The sequence below is a fragment of the Aythya marila genome (assembly GCF_965140915.1).
Source record: "Aythya marila genome assembly, chromosome: 11".
Taxonomy (NCBI): domain Eukaryota; kingdom Metazoa; phylum Chordata; class Aves; order Anseriformes; family Anatidae; genus Aythya; species Aythya marila.
In genome coordinates this window covers 11700783-11724467 of record NC_139052.1, presented here as the reverse complement: position 1 = coordinate 11724467, position 23685 = coordinate 11700783, and the positions used below count along the sequence as shown (strand labels likewise).

Here is a 23685-nt window from a genome sequence, read left to right as displayed (position 1 = left end):
CCTTGCAAATATCCCACCCTTTCTTGGCAGTTGAATGACTTCAGGAGGATGGCAGCGTGGTAGCCCACTCCGAGAAGGCCCTGTGAAAGGACCTGCGGGCCTCGGGGGGGAGCGGGAAGTGAAGCAGCTTTTTGTCTAGCACATATCTCTTGTTCTGGCATTGCGTGCAAGGCTGAATTTAATTTACGGTAAACAAAATGCTATGTTCTAGTCTTTGGAAGTAAAGCTGACACGACTAATTTTTCAACAGATGAAGGCCTGTGAGATTTTGTAGATTAACAGCACAGAGACATAAATAAGTTCCCATCCAAAAAATTAATAAAATCTGTCTGACAGCATAAATGTTAACATTCCTGCAAAGGCGACATCAGTTACGTGAAAACATCATTTCTGCTCTGATCTCACAGATGATAGAGGCACTGTCAGCAGTAATGAGATCATGACTACATGGATAATTAACTTGTAATTCCTTTCTGAAACAGCAAACAATTGCACGGCTAGAAATGTGAGGAAATGACACCGAGTTTAATTGGAATGGAGGAAAACGCAGAGCTGTGTCAAGATGCAACAGACATTTCCTATTGCACTGTCTCCTGAGCTCAAGATGTATACACTGCGGTGTTCTCAAACATGCTTAAAAGTCTGCCAGCAAGGTTAGCTCTCCAGCGAGTTCACAAGCAGAATGTTTTGTATTCTGGACACCTGCAAGGGTTGTGGATTGCAGTGGGTACATAGAGCTCAAGTAATCACAGTAATAACAATGATCAGTAATAATATATGTCTTATTTTTTATTGGGTGAACCACTACTGAGCACAGACTGAAGCTTTACATTCCTGTGAAAACCCTCCCCTGGCTTGGCCATTAGCCATTTTCTTCTCTATAAATAGCTTTACAAAGGTTCAGCATACACATATGGGGTTTGGATGTTGTATATGTGCAAGTGTATGGAACACTATGATTTCTGTGTTTTTCTAAATTCTGATGGGTTTTAGATTTTCTAGGTGTTTTTTGTAGAATCTGATCTTAATTCTGACTCAAACCAGTAGTAAAGTTTCTACTCATTTATTACAGACTTTTTCAAAGAGTAGCACACATATTTACGTGTAACTGTTCAGCAATGCTGTATGCATGCATCTATCAATTTGAGCTGGTTTGTGCAGAGTGCACAGTCTGTGTATATGACACAAGACAATCTGCCTAGAACCACAGCCTTGGAAATCACATCTAGAGTCAGTGACTGCACTCTGCTGGGTTTATTAATACCAGCTCAGAAAGTGAGAGGGTGCTCTGGCTTTAGCAAGGGGCGTGTACAAATGTTCCAAGTACTCCAGGTCCAGGAATCACACGGAACCTTCAGAGCCTTTTCTCAGTAGATGACATTCACCCTGGTGACACTCAAGTAGCATGCTGCTGAAGGACAGCCGGGGCACATCTATATTTGTGCCATTGCTCACTGCTGGCATGTCCCTATCTGAGGAAAGAGGCGGTCTAGGGTTACTGCAATAAGTCTTCCAACTGCAGTCATAGGAAAGTGGCAGGGAATTGCGTTTGTGTGAATTAATTTTTACTAGGGGAAATAAATGGGAAGTTTGATGTCATCTGAGCTATCAGAAGAATTTATGACGTCTTAAGATAGAAGGCAAGTTTTTAGGTAGTAACATTGTTTGCTGTATATTTCTGATAATTGACGGTGATGGACTTAAACATTCTTCACTGTAATTGTATCTGTCTCTGTAAACTGAGCAAACACATAATCTGAAAATCTTATTTAGGCAGCAGGGTTCCAGACAAGCTTAATTATGCTCATTCTAATTTATATAATTTAATTTCATTTTGGTAGGAAAAATATTTGCTAATTCACTTTTTTAGTTAGTAGTAGCTTCTAAGGGAAGCCTTATTGTTACCATTATGGGAAAAAAAGTCTTTTGGGGAGCCAGACAACATTTTCTGGTATGTTTCAAGATATTTTCTCTCTTCAGTATGTTAGAATTTGCATGATTTATTTTATCACCTTTACCATAAATAGTATTTCTGCATAACTTCAATGTTTTTGTCTACTGTAACATATTGCTACCTCTAGAATTCACATTCATGTTTGCAGTGCTACAAGAGAATGGTGAACGTCTTTGTGTGCTTTCTTACAGCCCCAGGAGGCTGGACTGTTTTCAGTCATTGATATCAAACTGGGGAATGGGAAGTTTCTTACCATTTTTCACCAGCTCAAAAAGTTGCTTTCTAATAAGTCACTGAATTTGTTGACTTTGTTAGCTCTGTTATCCTCACGAATATTAGTAAAATATTGATTAAATAAATTTGAGGTGATACCAAGTACTTGAAACTATACAGACAGTGAAAAGTAGTTTGAAAGCAAAGCTTATGTGAAAGCTGCAGAAGCACTGATAACCTTGTTGAGTGACTGAACTTTTATATTTTTTATTTTCTGTGAGAAAGTGGTTTCAAAGCTTGTATCTGTTTCACTGAGTTAGAAATACGTACAACTATGGATTCCTCAATATTTGGCTGAAACATTTCCATGAACTCTGTTGATCGTAGTAGCAAATTCCTAGGAAAATGGACCCGAGCAGTTTTGTATCCACAATTTTGTTGAGCACTGGAGGGCTGTGGGAACACTGCAGCTGACAGAGCACCAGGTGGTCTCCCTGTACTAGCATTATTTCATGTGCTATTATTAATAGTGGGAGGGTGGGAAGGAGTGGGCTTGGGGAGTCAGCATTAAGATTGTCTGCATACCTGTTGTCCCACATGCATCTGCTTTATCATACAGCTTGATATTTCACATCCATGTGCTCTTTTCACACCTCCCACGTTGCATGGGATGGATAAAGTGTGCAAGCTCTGGGTCAGAGCAAACTTCTCTCAATTCAAGGGTCAATGGCCTGCCTTGCTTCCTAGTAACTCTATGCTGTAACTCTATGCTATGATGGGGATCATCGCTGATCTTTTTCTGTGAACTTCTTTTATGTGAAAAAAAATATATTTTCACACCTGCAAACCCCCAAAGGGCAGTATGTATCCCTGTTTTTTAGAAAGGTTTGGAGACCTGGAGTCAGAATAAAGTTAAAAGAAACATCAAGTTTCAATTTCAAGAATGATCACTTGAAAAATTGAGAACAGGGTTTTTCAGGTCATTTGCTAATGTATTATGGGTCACAAGAGAGGGCTTCCTACAGGATGCCTGAGTGACAGTACAGTGACAGTGCTTGCCAGCAGCTGAAGGGTAAACAGAAGGGTGAACTGCACAAGATACCTGAAGCACAGTCGCAGTGCTGAGCTGAAGACAGGACTACTCCACAGTTTGGAAATTGGATGTCAGGGACACAGATGAGCCACTCAGAAGACAGAAGATACACACCAAAGACACAGAGGCAAGAAAAGCCAAGCATCCTGATAGGAAATGACGCTACCAGCTTTGTTTTTTCCCATGAATACTTCCAGGCCCTGAGCAGTCGTCGTACAAACCTATTCCATCTATACATTTTTAAGTAAGAAAAACTCATGCTTGAAATCAAAGTATGTAGCTAAGGATCTTTCCTTTCTATTACAGGGCTGAGAGTCATCATCCCAAAAGCCTCACTGAGGATACCAATGTCAGCCAGATCTGGCAGGGCAAGACAATATGAAAGTAGTGGCCAGCTGCCTGATCAGTCAGGTTCCCCACCAATTGCAGATTCTAGTGAGACTGAGGCTGAAGGCTTGATATTTTATCACATGGATCTTTATGGATCAAAGGAAAGGTTTGATATCTTTCCCGAGGAGCCATCCGGTCAAGCAGACAGATCTCGGGGGAATAGCAGAAAGGAACCTGTACTGAGCAGTGAAAAAATTCAGCACTCACAAGAAGCTGGATATGACTTGGAAAAGGAGGTTGCAGAGCTGGCCAAGATGTATGGACTTGATGAGGATAAAGAAAAAGAGCTTGAGCTTCTTGGAGGACATCCGCAGACGGTGGAGAGAAGATGGCCACCTGCTCACACACAAAAAGCAGGATCACAAGGCTCTGTATACAGTGCATCAAAAAGCAGCTCTCCCGTGAAAGATCAAAGTACAAAGCAACAGGGACTTCCTGGCGAGGCTTCTCAAGATGAAGATCAGAGCAAAGCCAGAGCAGAGGATGACGCTGAGAGCCGCACATGGTCCAGAGAGGGGCTTAGCAGCGGTGGCATGTCAGATGAACGGAGCAGCCAGGCAGTCAGCGAGGAGGAGGAAACAGCAGATGTTTTTTGCTCTACCTGCAAGATGCCAATCCGGGCCTTTGACAAACTGTTTGGTGAGCACAGGGACCATGAGGTGGCTCAGCTCTCCAATGCCGTGGAAAGCGAGAAGGTAAGAATAGAGCAAGTGTGCTGTGGTGCCTCTAAAACAGTGTTTGGATATGCTGAGACTCATGGTGGGTTTTTCTGGTAGGAGGAGATTCATAAAAACATGTGCAAATTGGAAGAACAGATTGCTCAAATAGAAAACTTTGCCAGTCACTTGGAAGAAATCTTCATCACTGTAGAGGTAACGAATTTCTCCTTGGGCTAACGCTTTGGTACTGGGGTTGGAACTGTTTTGACAGAGTCACAGTATTCAGTAGTTAGAGGGGTAAGTAATTAGAGTACCAGAACTCAGAGTTATCTTGGGGTTTGCCTAGACTGAGATACTCTGAAAAATTCATTGTAATTGTTTTTTTAAGTGGGCTGGTAAAACAACATTAAACCTTTGCACAAAACTTGCTTTCAGAAATAAAGCCATACCCACCCAGGTTGTCTTAGTTTGAAGTGGCCAATCCATCCACAGCGTACCCTTTGTACTCACTCGGTTTCATTTACAGATCCAGGCAAACCCTTGGACCAGCTGCTTCGAGAGACAGCACTTCAGGGGTTGTGCTCCTGCTTGGCTCATGTCAACTTGGCCCTGGGGGAAGGGGTCCAGCTGGTAGCAAGTCAGATGGAAGCCATAACTCAAGGCACCTACTGTCTTTTCTCTGCTGCATGTGGCACAGAAGGACATCAGTGCCTGAGCAGTGGGCAGCTGCTGACAATAAAGCCTTGCCTGCTCCTTAAATCTTCCTTCCTAGTGCTTTCTCCAGCAGCAAGTGAAGATACCAGCATTAACTGCTCAGCTCCCCCACAGTGAATCCATGGATCCCACTGGGTTGCCATGGTTTCTTTAGTGGAAGGATTTGCTTGGTTGTGTAGGTAGAAATACTGGAGAGATTAGGGCTAGGATCTAGCCCAAGTTGTGCTCCCTAGGCTTAGGTTGGAGACAGTTGCTTTGCATCATTGTTTTTATTATAATTTCTGATGCTCTTATCATGTCTGGAACCAAATCCAACACGCTTGTGCCTCAGTGAGGGAGAAATATTAGAATGAACACTTAAAATGCAAGTTAGTCAAATAACATCTTCTGTGTACTGGCATTGCATCACTGTCAAGGAGAATTTTAGGCAGGCCTGAGAAACATTTTTCATTGGCTGAGTTACAGATCAGGTCTGATACCAAGGAACAAAACCCCAAATGCCTTGCAGGAGAATTTTGGGAGGCAGGAGCAGAACTTCGAGGTGCATTACAACGATGCAGTGCAAGTGCTTGCTCAGAAGTACGAAGAACAGTTGGAAGCTCTGGGGGAAGAGAAGAGGCAGAAGCTGGAAGCATTGTATGGGCAGCTCGTCAGCTGTGGGGAACATCTTGACACCTGTAAGGAGCTGACAGACACAACCCAGGAGCTTTACCTGGAAAACGACAAAGCCAATTTTATGAAGGTAAAGAGCTTTGATTGTCAAGGCCCCTTCTAAGTGCTTTTTGCTGCTTGCAGGTAGTCTACAGGTAGTCTACTTCATTGCTAGAGAGTATTTGGGGTTCCCAGTCTGAGTGCTGTCACTGCTCTAGGTGCTTGGCATTGGGCAATGACTTGATGGGGCAACACAATGGGGCCAAAATGCAGTGGCAGCAGAAATTTGTCATTTGGATATGCAATGATTTAGGAGTCTTACTGGGATTCAGAGAGAAGATAACTCTAAAAAAACTTGCCTCAGGAAACTGTGGAAACACTTAGCAGCGTTCATTGCCCCACGCAGGCTCAGCTCCCTTGCTCTGTCTTGGGCTCACAGGAAGCAGGCTGATGCATCTACTTTGGAAGATGTTTCTTTTCCTTGCTCATTTTTTTGGACAGCTCAGCTGAACAGGAGGCTCCAAACTAAATACATTATGAGCTCCTGCAAAGTGATGGATGAATCCCACTGTTGAGGAGGTGTCGAGAGTTATTTCTCTTAAAAGGTAGAAAAATAATAGGGGGAAAAATTCACTACTGATGAATGATTGCTCTAATGTAAGCTGTCCTGTAACTTGGATGAGTGGGAGTATTTCTATAGCAAAGTTACAGCAACTTCTGAACTGGACAGTAAATGAAGCGCTCAAACACCTCCTGTCCATTCCAATGGAAGGACTTGCATGGGCAGTCCAACCTGATGAACTCTTTTCATGAGCTGACTTTTCCATTCCTCTGCATCTCTGGGAATAACTTTATTTTCTCCTTATCTCATAAACAGTTCTACATCATCCATAATAACCACTGTTCCAATCTTTTGGGGGGTGGGGCTGAGGGTCCTCTCCCCAGCATAGCACCAAGTGGTGAATAGCTCTTGCTCATGAGCTCTCAGCTGCTTAGGTCCTCCAGGGGCTGTATGGCTGCCTTCCAGGCCACTCTTTGCCACACTGACTGCAATCAGTGCTGGCCTTTGGTCTCTTGGGATGTTCCCAGTGTGGCCCTTGGCTGGGCAAATTATGGTAGGAATGCTCAGATTACCTCCAATACAGACAACGTTCACAAAGTTATTTTCACCAACCATTGTTGTCTTCTGTTGGCTTTCCTTCTGAGGAAGGAAAGAGTCTAGAGCCTAGCTGGGCAGATGCTGCTCCCTGCTTGATGCTGCGTGTTATCTTATTGGAAATGCCCCATGACCCGTCCATTTGAATGGGCTGTCACAGAAAGCTTTGCTCCTAGAGCTGTGCGAGAGCCAATTAGCTCACCCCAAGGGCTGCATTTGGGACATATAAGACAGGTCAGCAGCACGATGTAGTCTTCTCTGGCCTGATGCAAGAAATACATCTTTTCTGTCTTTAACACACACTCTCTTTTTTTCTACAGGCAGCAGTAACCATGGTTGACAGGTAGTATCACAGTTTGGGATTTTTGTGTCACATTTCTTCCTGCTAATTGGAGCTGTTATTGCAGACATTTGCATGTTCTATATTCCATTCAGGCACACAGATTTTACCTAAGCTACTAGAGCTATGGAAACCTTTAGTATTTCTTGTCTAAACTGCTGCAAGAGAAGTTGCTCTAGGAAGTTTAACGCTCAAAACTAGTTTTGAGCCAATTCCAGAAAAACTCAGAAGGAGAGTTAGAGCATGAATAAATCACTGTTTTCAGCTGAGTCATAAGGAACCAATTTCAATGACTGAAAAACAGGATTCCTAAAGATCTTGAAAGAAAGGCCCTGGATACAAATCTGCCTAAAACCAATCTCCCTAAATAGATTACTAACAAGCTAATTTATGCATTAATACAGAGGGGTAGAAAGTCAAGCTGTAAGTGCTCAAGGCAGATCATGAAAGATGTTGAAAGAGTTGGAAGAAATCTTAAGCAAGACTACATAATTTACATTATATATATATACATATTTAAATTGATTGGCATCCGTTTTGAAAACATACAGAAAAGATACTCCTTTGTTTCAAAGTTACAACACCTAAAACCATGAGATCCTGATTAGTAACAGAGTCATCAATTCTAAAAAACTAGATGAAAGCCAAGGAGCTAATGGCTTGTATCCTGCAGGGGGGTGCTAGGGGAAACCCCACGCACCTGCTCTGTGGCAGCACAGGCCACACAAAGCATGGTCCCACAGTCCCGTCTGCATCCAGCTGCTTGCGTTTGGCATCTTGGACACTGATCTGATGTGGCCACACACCCAAGCAAAGGGCATGGGAAGGCTGAGCTTTAAACAGCTATGGAAACATTGTTTTAAGGAAACAGCTGTTAATTCAGAGCTTGCTGTTCTTTTCCTTTAAACAATAGATATCATAGAATGGTATCTCCAATACCATGGTACTCCCAATTAGACTTTTTTTTTTTTTTTAATATTTATAGACTGGAAGAATTCTTAAGGAAAGAAGTGGATTTAGAGCTTTCAACACTGCCAGACTTTGAAGAGCGCAAGATAGATTTCTCAGAAGTTGAACAACTAATGAACTCCATTAATACTATTCCAGGTACTCTTCCTATCTGATTATTATTTAAGACTTGTTTACATTCAATCAAGTATATGTATTAAACAGAAGTCCATCACTTCTTTTAAAGGAGAACTGCAAAGGCAGAGTTAGCTTCTCCCTAACTTGCCTTCTAGATATTTTTAGTTTTCCTATATATGCAGAGACTCTGGAAGTTATTTCTGTATTTTTTTTCACTTGTTTTTAGTATAAAATTACCAGAACTTTCTAGTTCCCTGCTTTTGCTGGATGATTTCCTAGAAGACTCACAAAGCCACCCACCTTTTTGATGACGGGTCAGGCATGCTGAGGTGGTGATAACTTGTCTTTCCTTGTAGTTACTTGAATAAAACACAGGGGGATACCAGAACAATACCAATCAAACAATCTTTCCAGCTTCTCTCAATAACTAGATTTCAGCACTTTGTTCCTCTGCTATTTAGTAAATGTTTTCCTGTCACCCACAGGAAACAAAGCAAAATCCAAATAAATTCCTAATGATAAAAAAAAAATAAAAAAAAATATAAAAAAAAATGAGAGAGTAAACTTTTTCTGGCACACCACAAATAGTCAGAAATAATCAGACAATATGCATTTTTTTCCTGCCCATACACAGTGGTTTTTAAAAGGAAAATAGCATTTACCACTTGCTTGTTTGTGCTGCTGACCCTCTGTTGGACAGCTTTTCATTCGTCTTTCCTCTCGAGGCTCTTCAGCAGCAGGGCTGGCCCCCAGGAGTGCAGTACATGTTGGATGCTGCTCTTGCAGGGCTGTACTAGCTGGCTGGGGAACAGCAGCTCTCAGAGATGGGGTGGTGAAGTTTACAGAGGAGTGAGCTGAGGTTTTTGTTGTTTTGTTGTTCTGATTTTGATTTGAAGAAAGAAGAGTTTGTATACCAGAGACCTGATTCTCATCTCCAGCTATTTACTGGGTCAGCTCCTAACTCTTCTCCATGTGAGAGGAACATGACTCCACTCAATGCCTAGGCTTTGTGTTTATGCTTTTGTGGGAGGAGAAGTGTTTGCTTGTCAGCAACAGATCATGCTTCACGTACATTCAAAAACCGATCTATTTTTCCCTCTGCAGCTCCTTGTGCCCCTGTGATCAATCCCCAGGCTCCCAATGCAGCGACTGGCACCTCACTGAGAGTTTGCTGGGGCCTCTTCTCAGATGACACTGTCGAGTGCTACCAGCTGTGCTACAAACCAGTGAGCAATGAGAGGCACGGTGATGAGCAAGCAGGTAAAGGAGGCTGAGACCCGAGGGGAAAACCTTGGTCCCCACTGGCAAAAACAGCTTGTTCCAAAGTGGCAATCAGTGCCCCTTCAGCAGCTACTCTGCCACCAAAATGTCATATGTGCCACCACAGCTCCTGCTTCCAGCTTTGTTACACTTTCCCTGCCAGGTCTGTCATGCTGCCAGCTGCATCAGGACCCATCACAGGCGCAAAGACAGGATCATGGGAGCATCTGGGATAGCAATAGTGGGAAGGAGGGGCAGTGGATGCAGTCAGGTCCCAACAGAAGCATTCCCTTTCCTGAGGGGCAGACACTGCAGCAGACACATACACCGCATCCACTGCAAAGGACGGTATTTTTAGAAAGCAAATCATCCTATTATCGGCACGCCCACTTAAACCCCCACAGTCATTTTACAGTTTATCTCAATGCTAATAATAGGTAGCAACTCCCCAACACCCACACACCCAAAAAAGAACCACAGAACCATTCTAAAATGTCTCAGCTTTATGATAAAACTGCATTTTCTAATAGTAGTGTTTCAGAACCTTTACTGCAAACACCCAGACACTTCTCAGATTCAAGCAGAAGCCTATACAGTGCCAAATGGCCAGTTCAGAAAGAAAAGCAGAACTGTCCAAATTTTATAAAACAAAAAATGAAAAAATAGTATTGAAATTGCTTCAGCTCTCATCCTGCTGCTGGGGAGAGCTGTATGGATAGCATCCCCAGAGTGGTAATGTGCAGGGTCTTTAAAAAAAAAATCAGTGATGGGTGGTTGACATACCTTTCTGTTTGTTTTTTTCTGAGTGATGTTGCTCCTACAGAAGCTGATGCATTATCCAATTTGTCAGTTCTTAGGTGAAGCAGCCTAGTCAAAGGGTAGGGAGCAAAGGAGCTCTTGAACTCATCACACAAAACAATAAACTGCAACTCCCATTATTTGAGGAGGCCTTGGGGAAGGGCGGGTAACTGTGTAATGACACTAAATACTTTGTTTTTTCCATTTCAGAGCATATGCTAAAAGTCAAAGAAACTTACTGCACCATTACTAATCTGTTGCCAAATACACAATACGAGTTTTGGGTCAGTGCTTTAAATGCTTCTGGCATCAGTCCACCAAGTGAAAGAGCTGTTTATGTAACAGGTAAATGTATTTTGCTCATATGACTATGGGATCTTCATAGTGAAATTCACGGTAGTCCTTGGACTTTATGTCAGTAATGCAGGTCAGAGTGAGACCTTGAAACACTCATTCCAGAGATCTTTGACATCTTAGAGCAGAAAAGGGATGAACCTTTATGGCAAAGATAAAAACAATGATAGAAAGAGAATGAGCATGCACAGAGACAAGTTATACATCCCTTTTCTGACTAATTATCTTGGAACCTTTATAGTCCAAATGAAGTTTTTGAATAGTACTGTTAAACACCCTGCCTGCTGTTTATTGTCCACTGGGGAAGCAGCTTTCTTTAACCATGTAATATTGAGTAAACAACTTTGCTCTATGTTTTAAAATTCTTTCAAGCATGCTTGTTGCAAACACCTTCAAGCAATTTCTTAAATTGCTCTTTTGCCTACTTTTTAGCTCCTTCGCCACCTATAATTAAGGGTAAAAAGATACGAAGCTGTGAAAATGCAGCACTGGTGTGCTGGGAATCTAGAGATATTAACCCTGTTGATTCCTACATGGTTGAATTGTCCAAGCTGACAGATGAAGAAAATGATGACACTATTACTGAGTGAGTCACTATTCTATCAAGTTCACAATATGTAGAGATGAAACCATTTAAAGTCATGTGACACCAGGTAGCAGTAAGAAAGGACCCTTTGGTCAAAAGCCTAAACCAATGTGTTCAGAAAAGTGCAAGCACAAGTATGTGCAGAACAACCTCTGGGGAACTGTGGACCATACAGGGCTGAAGAAATGATTTGTGCCACATGAAGCATTTTAGTAGCCCGTGATTTGATTTGCCTGGGGTAGGGAGAAGAAAATCTCAGTTGTGATTAGGAAATACCTGTACTGACATTATCAGAAACTGGATCAGGCACACATATTCAAGCTTTTGAGTCTTAAAAAAATTTTTGGACTAACGTCAGCCCCAAACTACTTGGCTTTGGAGGTTCCAGAGTGGCACTGCAAGGGTTAGCTCTGCATGTCAGTATCTCAGGGTATGGTGAAAGAATACACCTGTGAATCTGCTCTTCCTTTTTTTCACTATGACTTAGCCCAGCCAAAAGGAAGAAATATATAAAATCATAAAATCCTATCACAAAAGTCTAGCTCTGTTACAATGGCATTGAAATACCCTCTCTCTCCCTGAAAAACAAGCTGCATGTGTTAGTTCATCCATTAAGTATATGGGAAATTTAAATGGAATTTAAATAATTAGATGCAATTGTGAGTGATGGTTGTGGGAATATTTCATAACAAATTATTTAAAAGAATTTGATTTCTGTGTTTGCACACTATCCATGAACAGCCTGTGGTATTTTTTCAATTTTACTCTCTGCTGGAAATGGTTTAAGGACATTTCCCATTTTAGAGTTGCAGAAATATCTTTCCATATGAAGCTTACATATAAAAATTCAAGATATGATGTCTACTTGTGAGCAGTCAAATAAGATAATATTTTCTCCCTGACCTCTGTTTTGGCAGCAACTTCTGTTAGGAACTGGATTTGACAACTTACGAGAAGCAAACTTAAAATTTGTTTTACTTTTGTAGAATTTACCTTTATAAACATTCATTTCAGTAAACTTAATTGTATAATTGTTAATGGAAAATGAATATACAGGGCATGGGGAAAAGCTTAGAAACAAATGTAAAAATCTCAGAGTCTCTCTTACCTCTGGCAACTTACTAGTAAAGCTGAAATCTTGTTGAAGGTTATAAGAGAAGCTGATCATGTAATTTCTTCTCTGTTGTTCAGAAAAATAATCTCAAAGGCCCACCTTTGTTCTCTACCCTATCATTTTCCTCGGATTTATTTTCTATAGATCTATTGTTGGGATTCCTAACTGTGAAGTCCTAATTCACCTCCAGCCAATACAAAGCTATCGCATCTGTGTTAGAGCCTTAAACCTGGGTGGTTCCAGTGAAAGCAGCGAGCCTGTCCTGATACACACCACAGGTACTGTACAGCTTGGATAACTCCCGCAGCTTACCATAGCATCTATTATCCCAACAGAAAGCTTCCTGCTGGCTCCAATGGTGCCTGGATCAGGTCCTAATCTCTTACATCTAATTACACATCTGGTAACATTTTAGAAATGAAAAAAAAGTCTTTTTGTAACAATAAGTGCATTGCTTTAGCTCTGTTATTCAAAAACATTTTTTTTTTGCCCACTATTTTTGAGAAGAAAATTTCTGATTTCTAAACATTTTTAAGGAGTAGATCAGCCCAGTGTCCCCAGATATCACCAGCTTGCCAAGAACTGACACACCAGGGAAGACAGCTGAGGTGTGATTTCAGTTTACTTTGGAGATTACCTTGAATGCTGCTGCTGGAAGGTATAACTGAGGCAGTCAGCACTTTCCAGAGTAATGTGGGTATGTGAAACCTTCCTGTGTCTATATTAGCACATCTCCTGCTTGGCTGGGGGAAGCTCTGAAGGCTGATCTATTTATTTGTTGGAAAAAGGTAGTCCAGCTTTCAGCTGAAAGTTTTGGTTTCTGGTAACTGTCACAGTATTGTATTATCCTCTCTGCTCATAGTGCCCCACTGGACATGCATTAAGCTTCTCTGCCAAGGGGAATTTGGAAGCCCTTTCACTTCCCAACCTCTAATCAGAGCTCATTTTAGTGCCTTATAATTACAGACACCCATTTTCATCTTTAACACAGCTATAACAATGCTGCAACTTTGCTGGGCTGTTTCAAATCTCCCATGTCATTCACAAATGCACTCACACCACACCTGTCTCTCTTCTGCACTTACCTCGTGTGAGATTTTCAAATTTTGCTTATTCAGCAGGCTGACCACACACCCATGCAAGACATTAGTCCCTGAACAGGCTTTAACACAGCTCTGGCTGCATGTCAATTACACATCTGCCTGCTACACGTTGGTGACACCCCAGAAAAGACATAGTCACTGTTACATCCCGAGGGAGGAGGACTCGTGCGACTATTGTTTGTGTCTATTTCAGCTACTCAAATCAAACTCAGTATTTGACATTACCATTTTTGCTAGCACAGCATGTCTGTATTCAGCAGCACATGCCTATAATTGTGCTGTCATTGTTTGTGTTGTATTTGCTTTGAAGTAACTGCACTTTGATTATAATGATTTAATTTGGGATTAGCACAGAGATTTATCTTCTCAGAGCCTACATTATGTAAACAGCCGATGCAAATTGTTCTGTCAGCTGCAAGCACTCACCTCCAGCGCTGGGAATGACCTTTGGTTCCTCCTTGCTGGGGCTGATGCACAAACACAAACTACTACAGCAGCCCTGGTGCCTGCTCAGCCAAGCACCGTGTGCCAGACATGCCTCATGACATCTCCAAAGGTGGCGAGGCAGAAGTGCTTTCATCTCAGGCTGGTGTAGCCGACCTGCCTCTCTGAGGGCTGCTCTGGGGAGGAGCTGCTGAAGCACGAGGGATGTTTGCTGCGCTGGTCAGGCAGCTTTCTCCCAGGCCTCACAACTCCTGGACAGAGGGGGGCACACACTGCTGGGGGTGTTGTAGCAGCTTTTGCAGCAGTCTCCCGCTGGGGAAGGCTCTCAGAGGGCTGTTAGCATCAGTCGCATCCAGCCCGCACTCCGTGAAGACAGAAGGCTGAACTGGGTGGCCCTTGGGGAATGAGCCCCACGCTGGGGTGCTGCATGTGGCACCTTTGTAGTCATCCCTTCTCTTTGGTGTGCCCAGCATTTACATGTATATAGAAGAGTGGCGCCATGGAGAGGGCTTTAAACCTCTCCCTTCTTCTTTCAGTGATTAAAAATATATCACTTCAGCTCTGGGGAAGATGACGGAATTGGACAGTCTGTTGCAGGAAGGAGCTGTCATCTTTGAATAGCTGCTTCCTGCGAAATGCCTGCAGCTTTGAGCCTTGGCTGGATTTAAAACTAGGCTAAGGCCCATTTTCTGCTTTTCACAAAGCTGTAACTTAACAGTGTTAAGCTGTGAGTTGCTCCTTTAACACCCATTTATTTGAAAAATCTCAAAACAGGACAACCTGGTCCTCTCAATGTCAGCCAAATTCCTTCCAGAACTCTGTTAATCTTTTTGTGGATCCTAACATTTCCCCCACACCCTTGCTGCAAACCATAATGCCTTAAGGAGTTGCTGGAGTTCTCAAACATTCTTCTCTCTCGCAGGCACCTACTTCTGTCTTAATGAGGACACAGCCCATCCTTTATTGGCAATCCTGGATGATGGATTTACAATTGCCTGTGATGAACTGGAAAACCCGGAGTGCGATCTGCCTGTCTATGATAACAGCTTTACAAGGTACACAAGATTATTTCAGTTGCAACTAACGTGTGGTTTGTGGCTGCTTCACCCATCACACACCCCTACCTTGAATTCAACTCCACTAAAAAGGTGTGCTGGTGTTGCAGCTCTTCTCATCTCCAAGCCAGGCACAGATCAAGTAAAACTTCCAGACGATGTAGTAGATTTTTCCATCTTGGTTTTTGCACAAATTATGTTTGTCTTCAATTTTAGACAACTGTAAACTTATCCAGAGATATTTTAAAGGACTATAAAATACCTTTAAGAAAATCAGACTTATTTTAACCTAAACCATCTCTTTGTGTGATGTGTGTAACAACTTCTATTTATTTCTGAAACTTCTCCCCATTTAATTCCTTACAAAGCCCAAAGAACCTAGATAAATATCACACACACACAAAAAAATCAAAATCCATTTACTCTTTAAAAATCTTAAAATAATCTTCATAATTATTAGTCTCTCTTTAATTATAGTGATCTAGCACTTGCAGATTTCCAAGACTCAAGGAGCTGCTCCTCTGTATTGGCTGTTGCTCCCTCTCCCCTGCCCCTTCTTCTGCAAGCTGCCAAGGTGATGCAGCCTTGAGCATAATGTGCATGAGTCTGCCCATCCTTCCTTCGTCTCATTTTCACCCTGTGATCTGAGAGCTGTTTTCATGAAGCTCTGTTCAGTGGAAGACACTCAATGCATCTTATGTAAAACTTGTTCACTACAGTGAACACTACAGAACAGGCAGAAAAAAAAATAAAATTGGTGCTTTGGGCACCTGAGCCTCTTGTTTGAAAGGGGCTTGTGTAGTACAGAGCACAGACATTTTAAAAATAGATTCCAGGAAGTGTCTAATGGAACATGGACAATAAGGAGGTGATAGCCAACATGGCTTCACTGAGGGCAGATTGTGCCTGATGAATCTGCTGACCTTCTACAACACGGCTACTGCATTGGTGGAGAGGGGATGAGCAAGTGACATCATCCACCTGGATTCATGCAAAGCATTTGACACTGTCCCCCATGATATCTTTGTCTCTAAATTGGAGAGATTTGCTGGATGGACCACTCGGTGGGGAAGGAATTGGCTGGATGGTTGCAGTCAGTGTTGTGGTCAACAGCTCAATGTCCAGGTGGAGACCAGCAATGAAGGGTGTTCCTCAAGAGTCGTTATGGGGACCAGCACTGTTTAACATCTTGGTCAGTGACACGGACAGTGCCATGGAGTACACCCTCAGCAAGTTTGCAGATGACCAAGCCAGGTTGGATGGGGCTTTGAGCACCTTGGTCTAGTGGGAGGTGTCCCTGCCCATGGCAGGGGTTGGAATTAGGCGGGCTTTAAGGTCCCTTCTAACCCAGCCCACTCCATAGTTCTACGGTCATGGGGCTTTCAGCAGCTGTCATTGATTTTGTGAGCTGGAATCTCTCTCCCTTGTTAATCTTCGGAATTTAAGCATCCCATGGAAGTCAATGCACGTTAGCAAAGAGGATTACAGATGCAGACAGCCACATTTATGTGTAAATCTACTTACATGTTGGGCACCTTGAGCTAAATTTAAACAGGTATTATGCACCAAAGCAAATGCTAAAAAGAGAGGGATACAAATACTTATCCCTTGCTGAAAAATATAGCTGAATTGGTCAACTCTTTGCTTAGCTCATATTATTAGTTTTGAAACAGAATTAGGCCCTTTGCCATTAAAGTGAGAGCCTCATCTTGCCAAAATGCATCAGTTTCCAGTCAGCACCACAGAAACAACATATAAGCAGCACGGGCAACTGCAGATGCAGGGCAATATGTGCTCACAACTCAGCCCCTGCATGGAAATGCAAGGCTGTTTTTGCCATACGATGTTACGAGGGGGCTTGGTTGGAAAGAGACAGGAGGTAGAAGGTTCTCTTCATGAAAGTCATCATGATGATCCTAAATGGGATTTCATCCACTCTTCCACAGGGTGCTTTTATGTTTCACATAAGCAGCCAGAGCTGGCACTCATCTCATTCTGAACTCTGAGGCTGTTTTTGATGCCACTGTGAACTCTCAGAAGCCTCACTCATGCCAAGATGCTGTGAAAAAAAATTAAAAAGCCCTCAAGTTGAAATGACTAACGTTCACACAAGATTACATTGCAAACTCTTCTTACTAAAGTTTACACGATCTCCAAAAGGCTTATGTGCTTCCTAACCACTGCAGCTCCTGCAGTCTGATTCAGGTTTGCCTTGGTCGCTTTGCAACCCTCATTACTATGGTAATATTTTGTTCACAGATGTTTGTCCATCCATTTTGCATCATTCCTTTTCGAGCTGTAGCAGCACAGCCTCTCTCAGGCTCAATTTCAGCAGCCTTTAAGCTATTCCCAAGACACACACATGCACTTCTAATGAACTGTACACTTACTTTACATGATTGCTGCTGGGGTGGCACAAAGTACAGCCCACCCTTGCTGTGCCTGTTACACATCAGGCCCTCAGCATGCTGAGTGCAGTTATTTCTTGGTATTACCTGGAGGTAGAGAAGCTCAGCCAGCAACATCCTTTGCCTCTGTAATTTACATCCTTCGACAATTCTACCTCAAAAATATAGAGGCTGTGACTCCACATCCAAATCTTCAGGTGTGTTTTGAAACATGCTATGCCCTGTGATGCAGCAATGACAGTTAATACACTATCCACTTCTTCTGAAGCAAAGCTGGGGTGTAGTCTTACAGGACTCATGCTGCCCTCTTAAATTGAGCTGGGTCCTTTTGCCCAGTTTTCTTGCTTCAGAAACTGTTTTTGCAGACTTGCCTCTTCAAAGGTACCAACTCCTTTGACTTACAGACTGTTCACGTAAAACAAGCTGAAGGGTCTCTGTGGCGTGTTATCTCTGTCAGTTTCCCTCAGACATCTTTTTTAAGTATCTGTTTTACATGGTTCCTGTCACGAAGGATAGCAGACTATGGTTCCTACCTTTTAGGATAGAAGCCAAAATCTACTGTCAAAACATTTACTTGCCCAGGTACCCAAGCATATTCCAAGCCCTACTACCATGTTCAATTCTTGGTGGTTTATCTACCCACATCGCTGGCTGGCCTCCCCCTCCCCAGCTGCCCCAGCAGTTTCACACTGTTACAGTGCTCCATTCCTCATAGCGGGTGACATAAAATTTCTTCCCGGCTTGTTTGGGAAGAAAACACAAAACATGTAGATTTTTTCCCTACTACACTGGGGTTTACCAGAGCACTCTTCTTTTCTAGCAAGTAAAAATTTCCCCAGACAACCCAGGCAGCACAGGATGCTATTCTCCCTAGTCCTGAAAGTGCCCAGGGCATTCATTCATACAAAGCTGCCCAAAGATAAAATAGGGTCGGTGTCACAAAGAAACCTGTCAGTTCCTCAGCATGTGGACTTCACTGTCATCAAAAATCTGCGCTGCACTATGGAAACAACACTATTTATTGATATGTAACATCCAGGTATATTACATAGCTAAACATTTTAAATAGCATTGCAAAGAGTCCCTGCCAGAGCATATTCCTGTCTCTCTCACAGGTGCATTGGGATTCTGGGCAGTCTGATCCCATTCCCAGGGAAGCATTACTGGGAGGTGGAAGCTGAGGAAGATACAGAGTACAGAATTGGCGTGGCTTTTGAAAACACTCCAAGACATGGTTATCTGGGGGCAAACAACTCATCCTGGTGCATGAGGCACATCATCACACCATCAAGGTAAGAGCTGTTGGAGGCTACAGGTCTCCTACACAACACCTCCTGCATGTACACCTGCAGACAGAGCAGCAGAGAGCTCAGGCCTACAGGGGTGGTTGGAGATCTTACATCAAAGCCCCAGCCAAACACTTAACCTGGGGCCTGTGATTATTCCACCATTGGCACTGTAATCCGGTGTTGAATGGATACTGAAACCTTTAAGCACATCCTACTGCTTTATGACATTCTCACATTGAAAGAGGCAGTCCCAGGAACAAAAATTTGAACAGAATCTGCATTACAGAAGTTAGCTATAAAGGCCTTGTTATAGGTCACTAAAACCCCAGTGGGAAGACAGCCAGTAACAGATCCATGCCACTTAGAAAGTACAAACCTAGCTAAACACTGCTGTATGCACCATGTTTTGACTTCTGTTCTCATGGAGGTACTGGACAGGCACACCTGCACACAGAAATGCCAGCTGCCCCTTATGCCTCCGCTGGGACTACTGGCTCTCCCCTGGACAATGACAACTGAACTAACATCATTGCCTTAGAATCTCACAGGAGATTCAGGCACCCTGTGAAGGACCCAGGAGCAAGCCTCAGGCATCCCTGAGTAACTCCCATCGCCTGTCTGAACGCCACTCAGCCTGCATGATTTGCTAGTGTGGTGCTGGGTCCCCCTGAACAAGGACACTTGGACGCCACCTGAGAGCCCCAGCATGCACACTGTCAGCAGATGGTAATGATGGCACAGCGTGCTTCCAAAGCTTCCTGTCCTTGCCAGCTGGTACACAGAGGTTTTAGATGCAGCTCAGCTGGCAGGAGCACACACTCCCAGGTGCTTGCTGCTCACAACTCCCCAGCCATCGGCCTGCCGCACAACCGAAGTCCTTGGCAGTGCTGGCATTTGCCTCCCACACAGCAAGAAGTGCTGCTTAATGAGAGGGACTAAACCCACTGAGGTTAATGACTCTTCCATACACTGCAGGAAGGCTAATTTGATTTGCTTGCTACATTGAGCTAAGAGGTACATTGAGGTTTGCTCTTATTCTTCTGAAGCAATGAGCATGGACTTCAGGGAAGAGAATGCAGAGCCAGGCCATTGCTCAGTTTGAGTCACTGTCATACCCAGCTCTACAGGGAAATTTTCTCAGGTTTGAGCAGTGTGGGTGGAGGAGGTGGTTAGTGAAGAAGCTGGCCCTTGTGAAATACCAGATAACTCACTTTAGCTGAATAAATCTTCTCACTTCAGCTCAGAAAGGCACACGCTCCCATAGAAGTCTCATATTTTTGGTTGCAGCGTGCCACACTAGGGAGAGCAGATTGAGTAACTGTTACAGGACCTCAGCATTACTCAAACTGTGATTGCATATGGAAGAAGAGGGCTACCCTCACGACAAAGCAGTTATGTACAGTGCACCTTCACGGCCTCCATTAATCCACAGCTCAGGAATCATGATTAAAAGAAGTCACCCTCTAGTAAATGAGGGCTGGAAATTCCTCATCTACACCCCCCTGGCTGAGGAGGGAGCTGTCTTGTAGGAAGAGCAGCCAGAAACGTAATTTAGAGAACGGGGTTTGAAAAATGAAATCAAATGGTCTGGAGGATGCCGAGCCACACTCTGAGTCAGTCTCTGCCCGAGGGATTACACTCCCTCATTGCTGCTGCAGACGTGGGCGTGAGCAGTTCCCAGTTCCTGTGCCTTTGGCAGGAAAGGGGGCTCAGTACCACAGGCCCCAGGGAGCAAGTGGGCAGCACTGCAGGGCCTGGCTGAGTCACCTCATCAACTCTCCTTGGCTGGGCCTACAGCTGTGGAGCTGCAAGGCTGAGGAGACAAGTGGTGCTCTGGGGCAAGCCTAACCGGCCTGAAAGAGCACAGCTCCTTTATGCAGTAAGGGACAACTTCAGATAAAACCTAGTAGAGGAGAAAAATTAAGTCCCACAGTCTGCTCTGACCTCATCCTTTCCCAAGTGTCACCACCCAGCCGTTTGCAGCCAGCTGGGAACATGAAATAAAGGCCTGTTACATCCTGTTACATGGGTCAGGCAGATCTGAGCACTGAGGGATAAGGTCGTGAGGGATAAAGCAGCACTCACCTGCAGATAAACAGCCATTGCTCAGCGCAGGGGCAGGAGTAGTAAACACGGGGCACACAGGAGGGATGGGACTGTCCATAGCACACATGTGAAGTGGAACAAACACCCTGCCACATACCTGCGTGCACAAAGTGCTTCGCTTTGAGAGAAACAGGGCACCCTTCAGTATTTCTGACTGTGCTTCTTGCCTACAGGCACAAATACGAATTCCTGCACAGCGGGATGACACCAGACATCAGAATTACCATTCCCCCCACAAGGATTGGTGTCCTGCTGGACTATGAGAACTACAGACTGTCATTTTTCAATGCTGATATTGCCCAGCACCTTTACACGTTCAATTCACACTTCCAGCATTACGTCCACCCCTGCTTTGCTTTGGAAACACCTGGTATCCTACAGATACGTACTGGCATTGCAGCACCCCCATGGACAGCCCTCCCATAAACTGTGTTCCTCTGCTGCCACACCTACATATAGCATTGAGAAATGCCCTTTTTCAGCATTAACTGCTCAGGCACACTCCCTATAAACCAGCTCTCTCCTAAGAAGGATGGCAAAATATCCCTGATCCAAACAAGCTCCCAGGCCTAAGCCTTAGACAATTCCTCTCATCTTAGGCAGGATCTCAGTAGAAAAACATTAGTCAGAAGATCCATCAGCATCCTGGAGCTGTTCTCCAAATCACTGAGGGTTGAAAGGACTCCCATCCTTCCCACAAGTGACACTGTTACCAAGCAGCAGTGGCAACTGGATTACTGTTTCCCCCAGTACCCATTTATGCTTGGGGAACTCCCTTACTCTACAGCAATTGTAAACTCCACTCCCGTGTCTGCTGAAGAGCTAAAAATTAAACGAAAAACAAAAATAGCAAAATGCATAATCACTGTACAGCTGCTAGACAGAGCTGAGAACACTCCAAGCATGAAGCTGATCTCGCAATCAAGTATTCTCGCCACTACACAGTCTGTGACACGAGATAATCAAAAACGCCTCCCTTGTGTGTGAACTGTTAGTGCATACTATACGCAGTAAGTGGATTGAAACTGTGAAGCTTATTGAAATACTCAACCATGCCCTAGTCTCAAATATTTTAAATAAATGAGAAGCATTCTGTAAGAATGCTTTTTGTGAGGGAAAAAGCAAAACCAAAACCAGATGGAGGCGTTTTGCAGTGATTGGTTGCCAGTCTAAAGCACCTTTTTTTTTTTTTTTTTTAGCTTTTTGTTTGTTTGTTTGATGGCCATGCTCATCCCTGCCTTGGTATATCCTCCATACTCATAGATTTTTCCACCCCCTCAGCACTGAGAACTTTTGACCTTTGATGCCATGTCCCAGAAGCCTAGGGGCTCCAATGTAGGCTGGAAGCAGCAGTCCAGTACTCAACTGAAATGTTCTTGTTCAGACTTCATTTCCAGACACGAGACAGGCACTGCCCCTCAAGCAGGCTGTCCTGCTCCAAACAGCCTCACTTGTGGATGTCAAAACTACCTGAGTTCAATCAAGACTCACTAACACAGAAAGAAGCTTTTCCATAAATTTATTGTACGTTCATTACAAAAACCATTGGTTCGAAATTTCCATTCTAGGGGTTAGTCAGGAACAGGTAGTCCCTACAACACACAGGGTCCACATGAATAAACAGAGCCTGGCAAAACTTAAGAGACTTGGTGTAAACTGTGTGCCAAATGCTTGTCTGTTCTTTCCTATTTGGCTGAGAGAAAGAATAAATGTGTCTCTCCAAAACAGGCTTTGCAGAAAAACATGTGAACAGGAGCTGAATACACTGCTACGGCAGGATTAGTCTCTTGAGTATCGATTTGTTTTGCAAGCCACAAAAAAAGGTGGGTTTAGCAACACTGAACTATGCAAGTATAGCTTCACAGCCTACCAGGAAGTCACAGATTTCCAAAGCAGAAAGGGTTGTTAGGATTACCTTGTCACACCTCCTATGGGGCAGTCCAGAGAATTTCAGTTGCTGTTTCTTGCAGCAAGCACAACGCATGTCTGCTAGAGACAGGCGACTCAGCCAGCAACCACCACCAAGGCCCAGGACAGAAGGTGGCCAGGTGAGCCTATTGACGTTGTAAGGCTGTACCACAGAACAGCAGCTACAGTGTACATCTGACAGTGCTGAGATAGCACCACACCCCAAGTTGTTTTAACACTATTTTTTTTCCCTTTGGATAAAAATCATATACCTTGATTCTGGGTCCAACTTCCCCCCGCTGGAACATGTTTTACTTTTACCTGCCAAAATCGAGCGCCACCATCTTCTTTACAATTAGAGAGACATCTGGAAGTAAAACACACAAGTATCAGAGCAGGGGTATTAGGATGTCTGAACCCCCCACCCACCAAGAACACCTTTCCTGCAGACAGACTGCCTGGTGATCCAAAGGGTTCCGCTGGAAGCACTAAGTCGTGGTGTGATCAGCCCCACCACACCACTCCCCACCAACAGCTTCTGTCCCAGCTGCTCAAACCACTCCGTGTTCTGGCACCAGGATTAGCTGTCCACCTCAGGTGGTACAAGAGCCCCGTAACTTGGGTCCCAGGGGCTTCACAATCACCTCACAGGCATGCTGCAAGGCTAGATTTGATGAGTCAAACATGAGGTACTTGGACACCGCACAAGTGGGACTCTACAGGTACCAAACAGCTCTGTCATCATGTTGCCAGCTCCATGAATCTGCTGGAGATCACAGGAGCAGCCTGCTTAGCAGAGCGTGACTCAGTGGGCATCACCAGGGATGGCACAGGACTGCTAAGGCAGCAATACCTGGGAAAAAAAAAAAAAAAAAGAATAAATAAGCAATAATCAGCTGCCAGGCTGAAAAGAGGATAGGAAATGAGTTTGCATGTTTCTCTTTAATAAAAGATTCACCTGTCAGCTGTAACCCAGGCATCTCCTCTCTTAGGAATCCTAACCT

The 23685-nt window shown here is 43.8% G+C and overlaps 2 protein-coding genes across 4 annotated transcripts in view; one reads left to right on the top strand and one right to left on the bottom strand.

The window, feature by feature from the left end:
* Nucleotides 1-1404: 1404 nt before the first annotated feature.
* On the top strand, nt 1405-23652 carry FSD2 (fibronectin type III and SPRY domain containing 2). 3 transcript variants are annotated; one of them, XM_082769040.1, is made up of 13 exons: nt 1405-1640; nt 3567-4345; nt 4427-4522; nt 5532-5765; nt 7151-7173; nt 8156-8277; nt 9361-9516; nt 10525-10659; nt 11101-11254; nt 12513-12646; nt 14838-14970; nt 18494-18670; nt 20947-23652. In XM_082769040.1, the coding sequence occupies exons 2-13, from the start codon at nt 3608-3610 to the stop codon at nt 21197-21199; spliced, it is 2355 nt and encodes a 784-aa protein (XP_082625166.1). In that variant the 5' UTR covers nt 1405-1640; nt 3567-3607; the 3' UTR covers nt 21200-23652. The 3 variants fall into 3 exon arrangements, with proteins under 3 accessions (XP_082625166.1, XP_082625167.1, XP_082625165.1); XM_082769041.1 differs by having other exon boundaries at nt 1405-1652; XM_082769039.1 differs by having other exon boundaries at nt 1405-1951.
* Nucleotides 23407-23685, bottom strand: part of LOC309882202 (high affinity cAMP-specific and IBMX-insensitive 3',5'-cyclic phosphodiesterase 8A-like) — a 166063-nt gene continuing 165784 nt past the window's right edge. The window contains exon 27 of the mRNA XM_082769031.1: nt 23407-23534. The gene's annotated coding sequence lies outside the window, so the exon portion shown is untranslated. The remainder of the gene's footprint in view (nt 23535-23685) is intronic.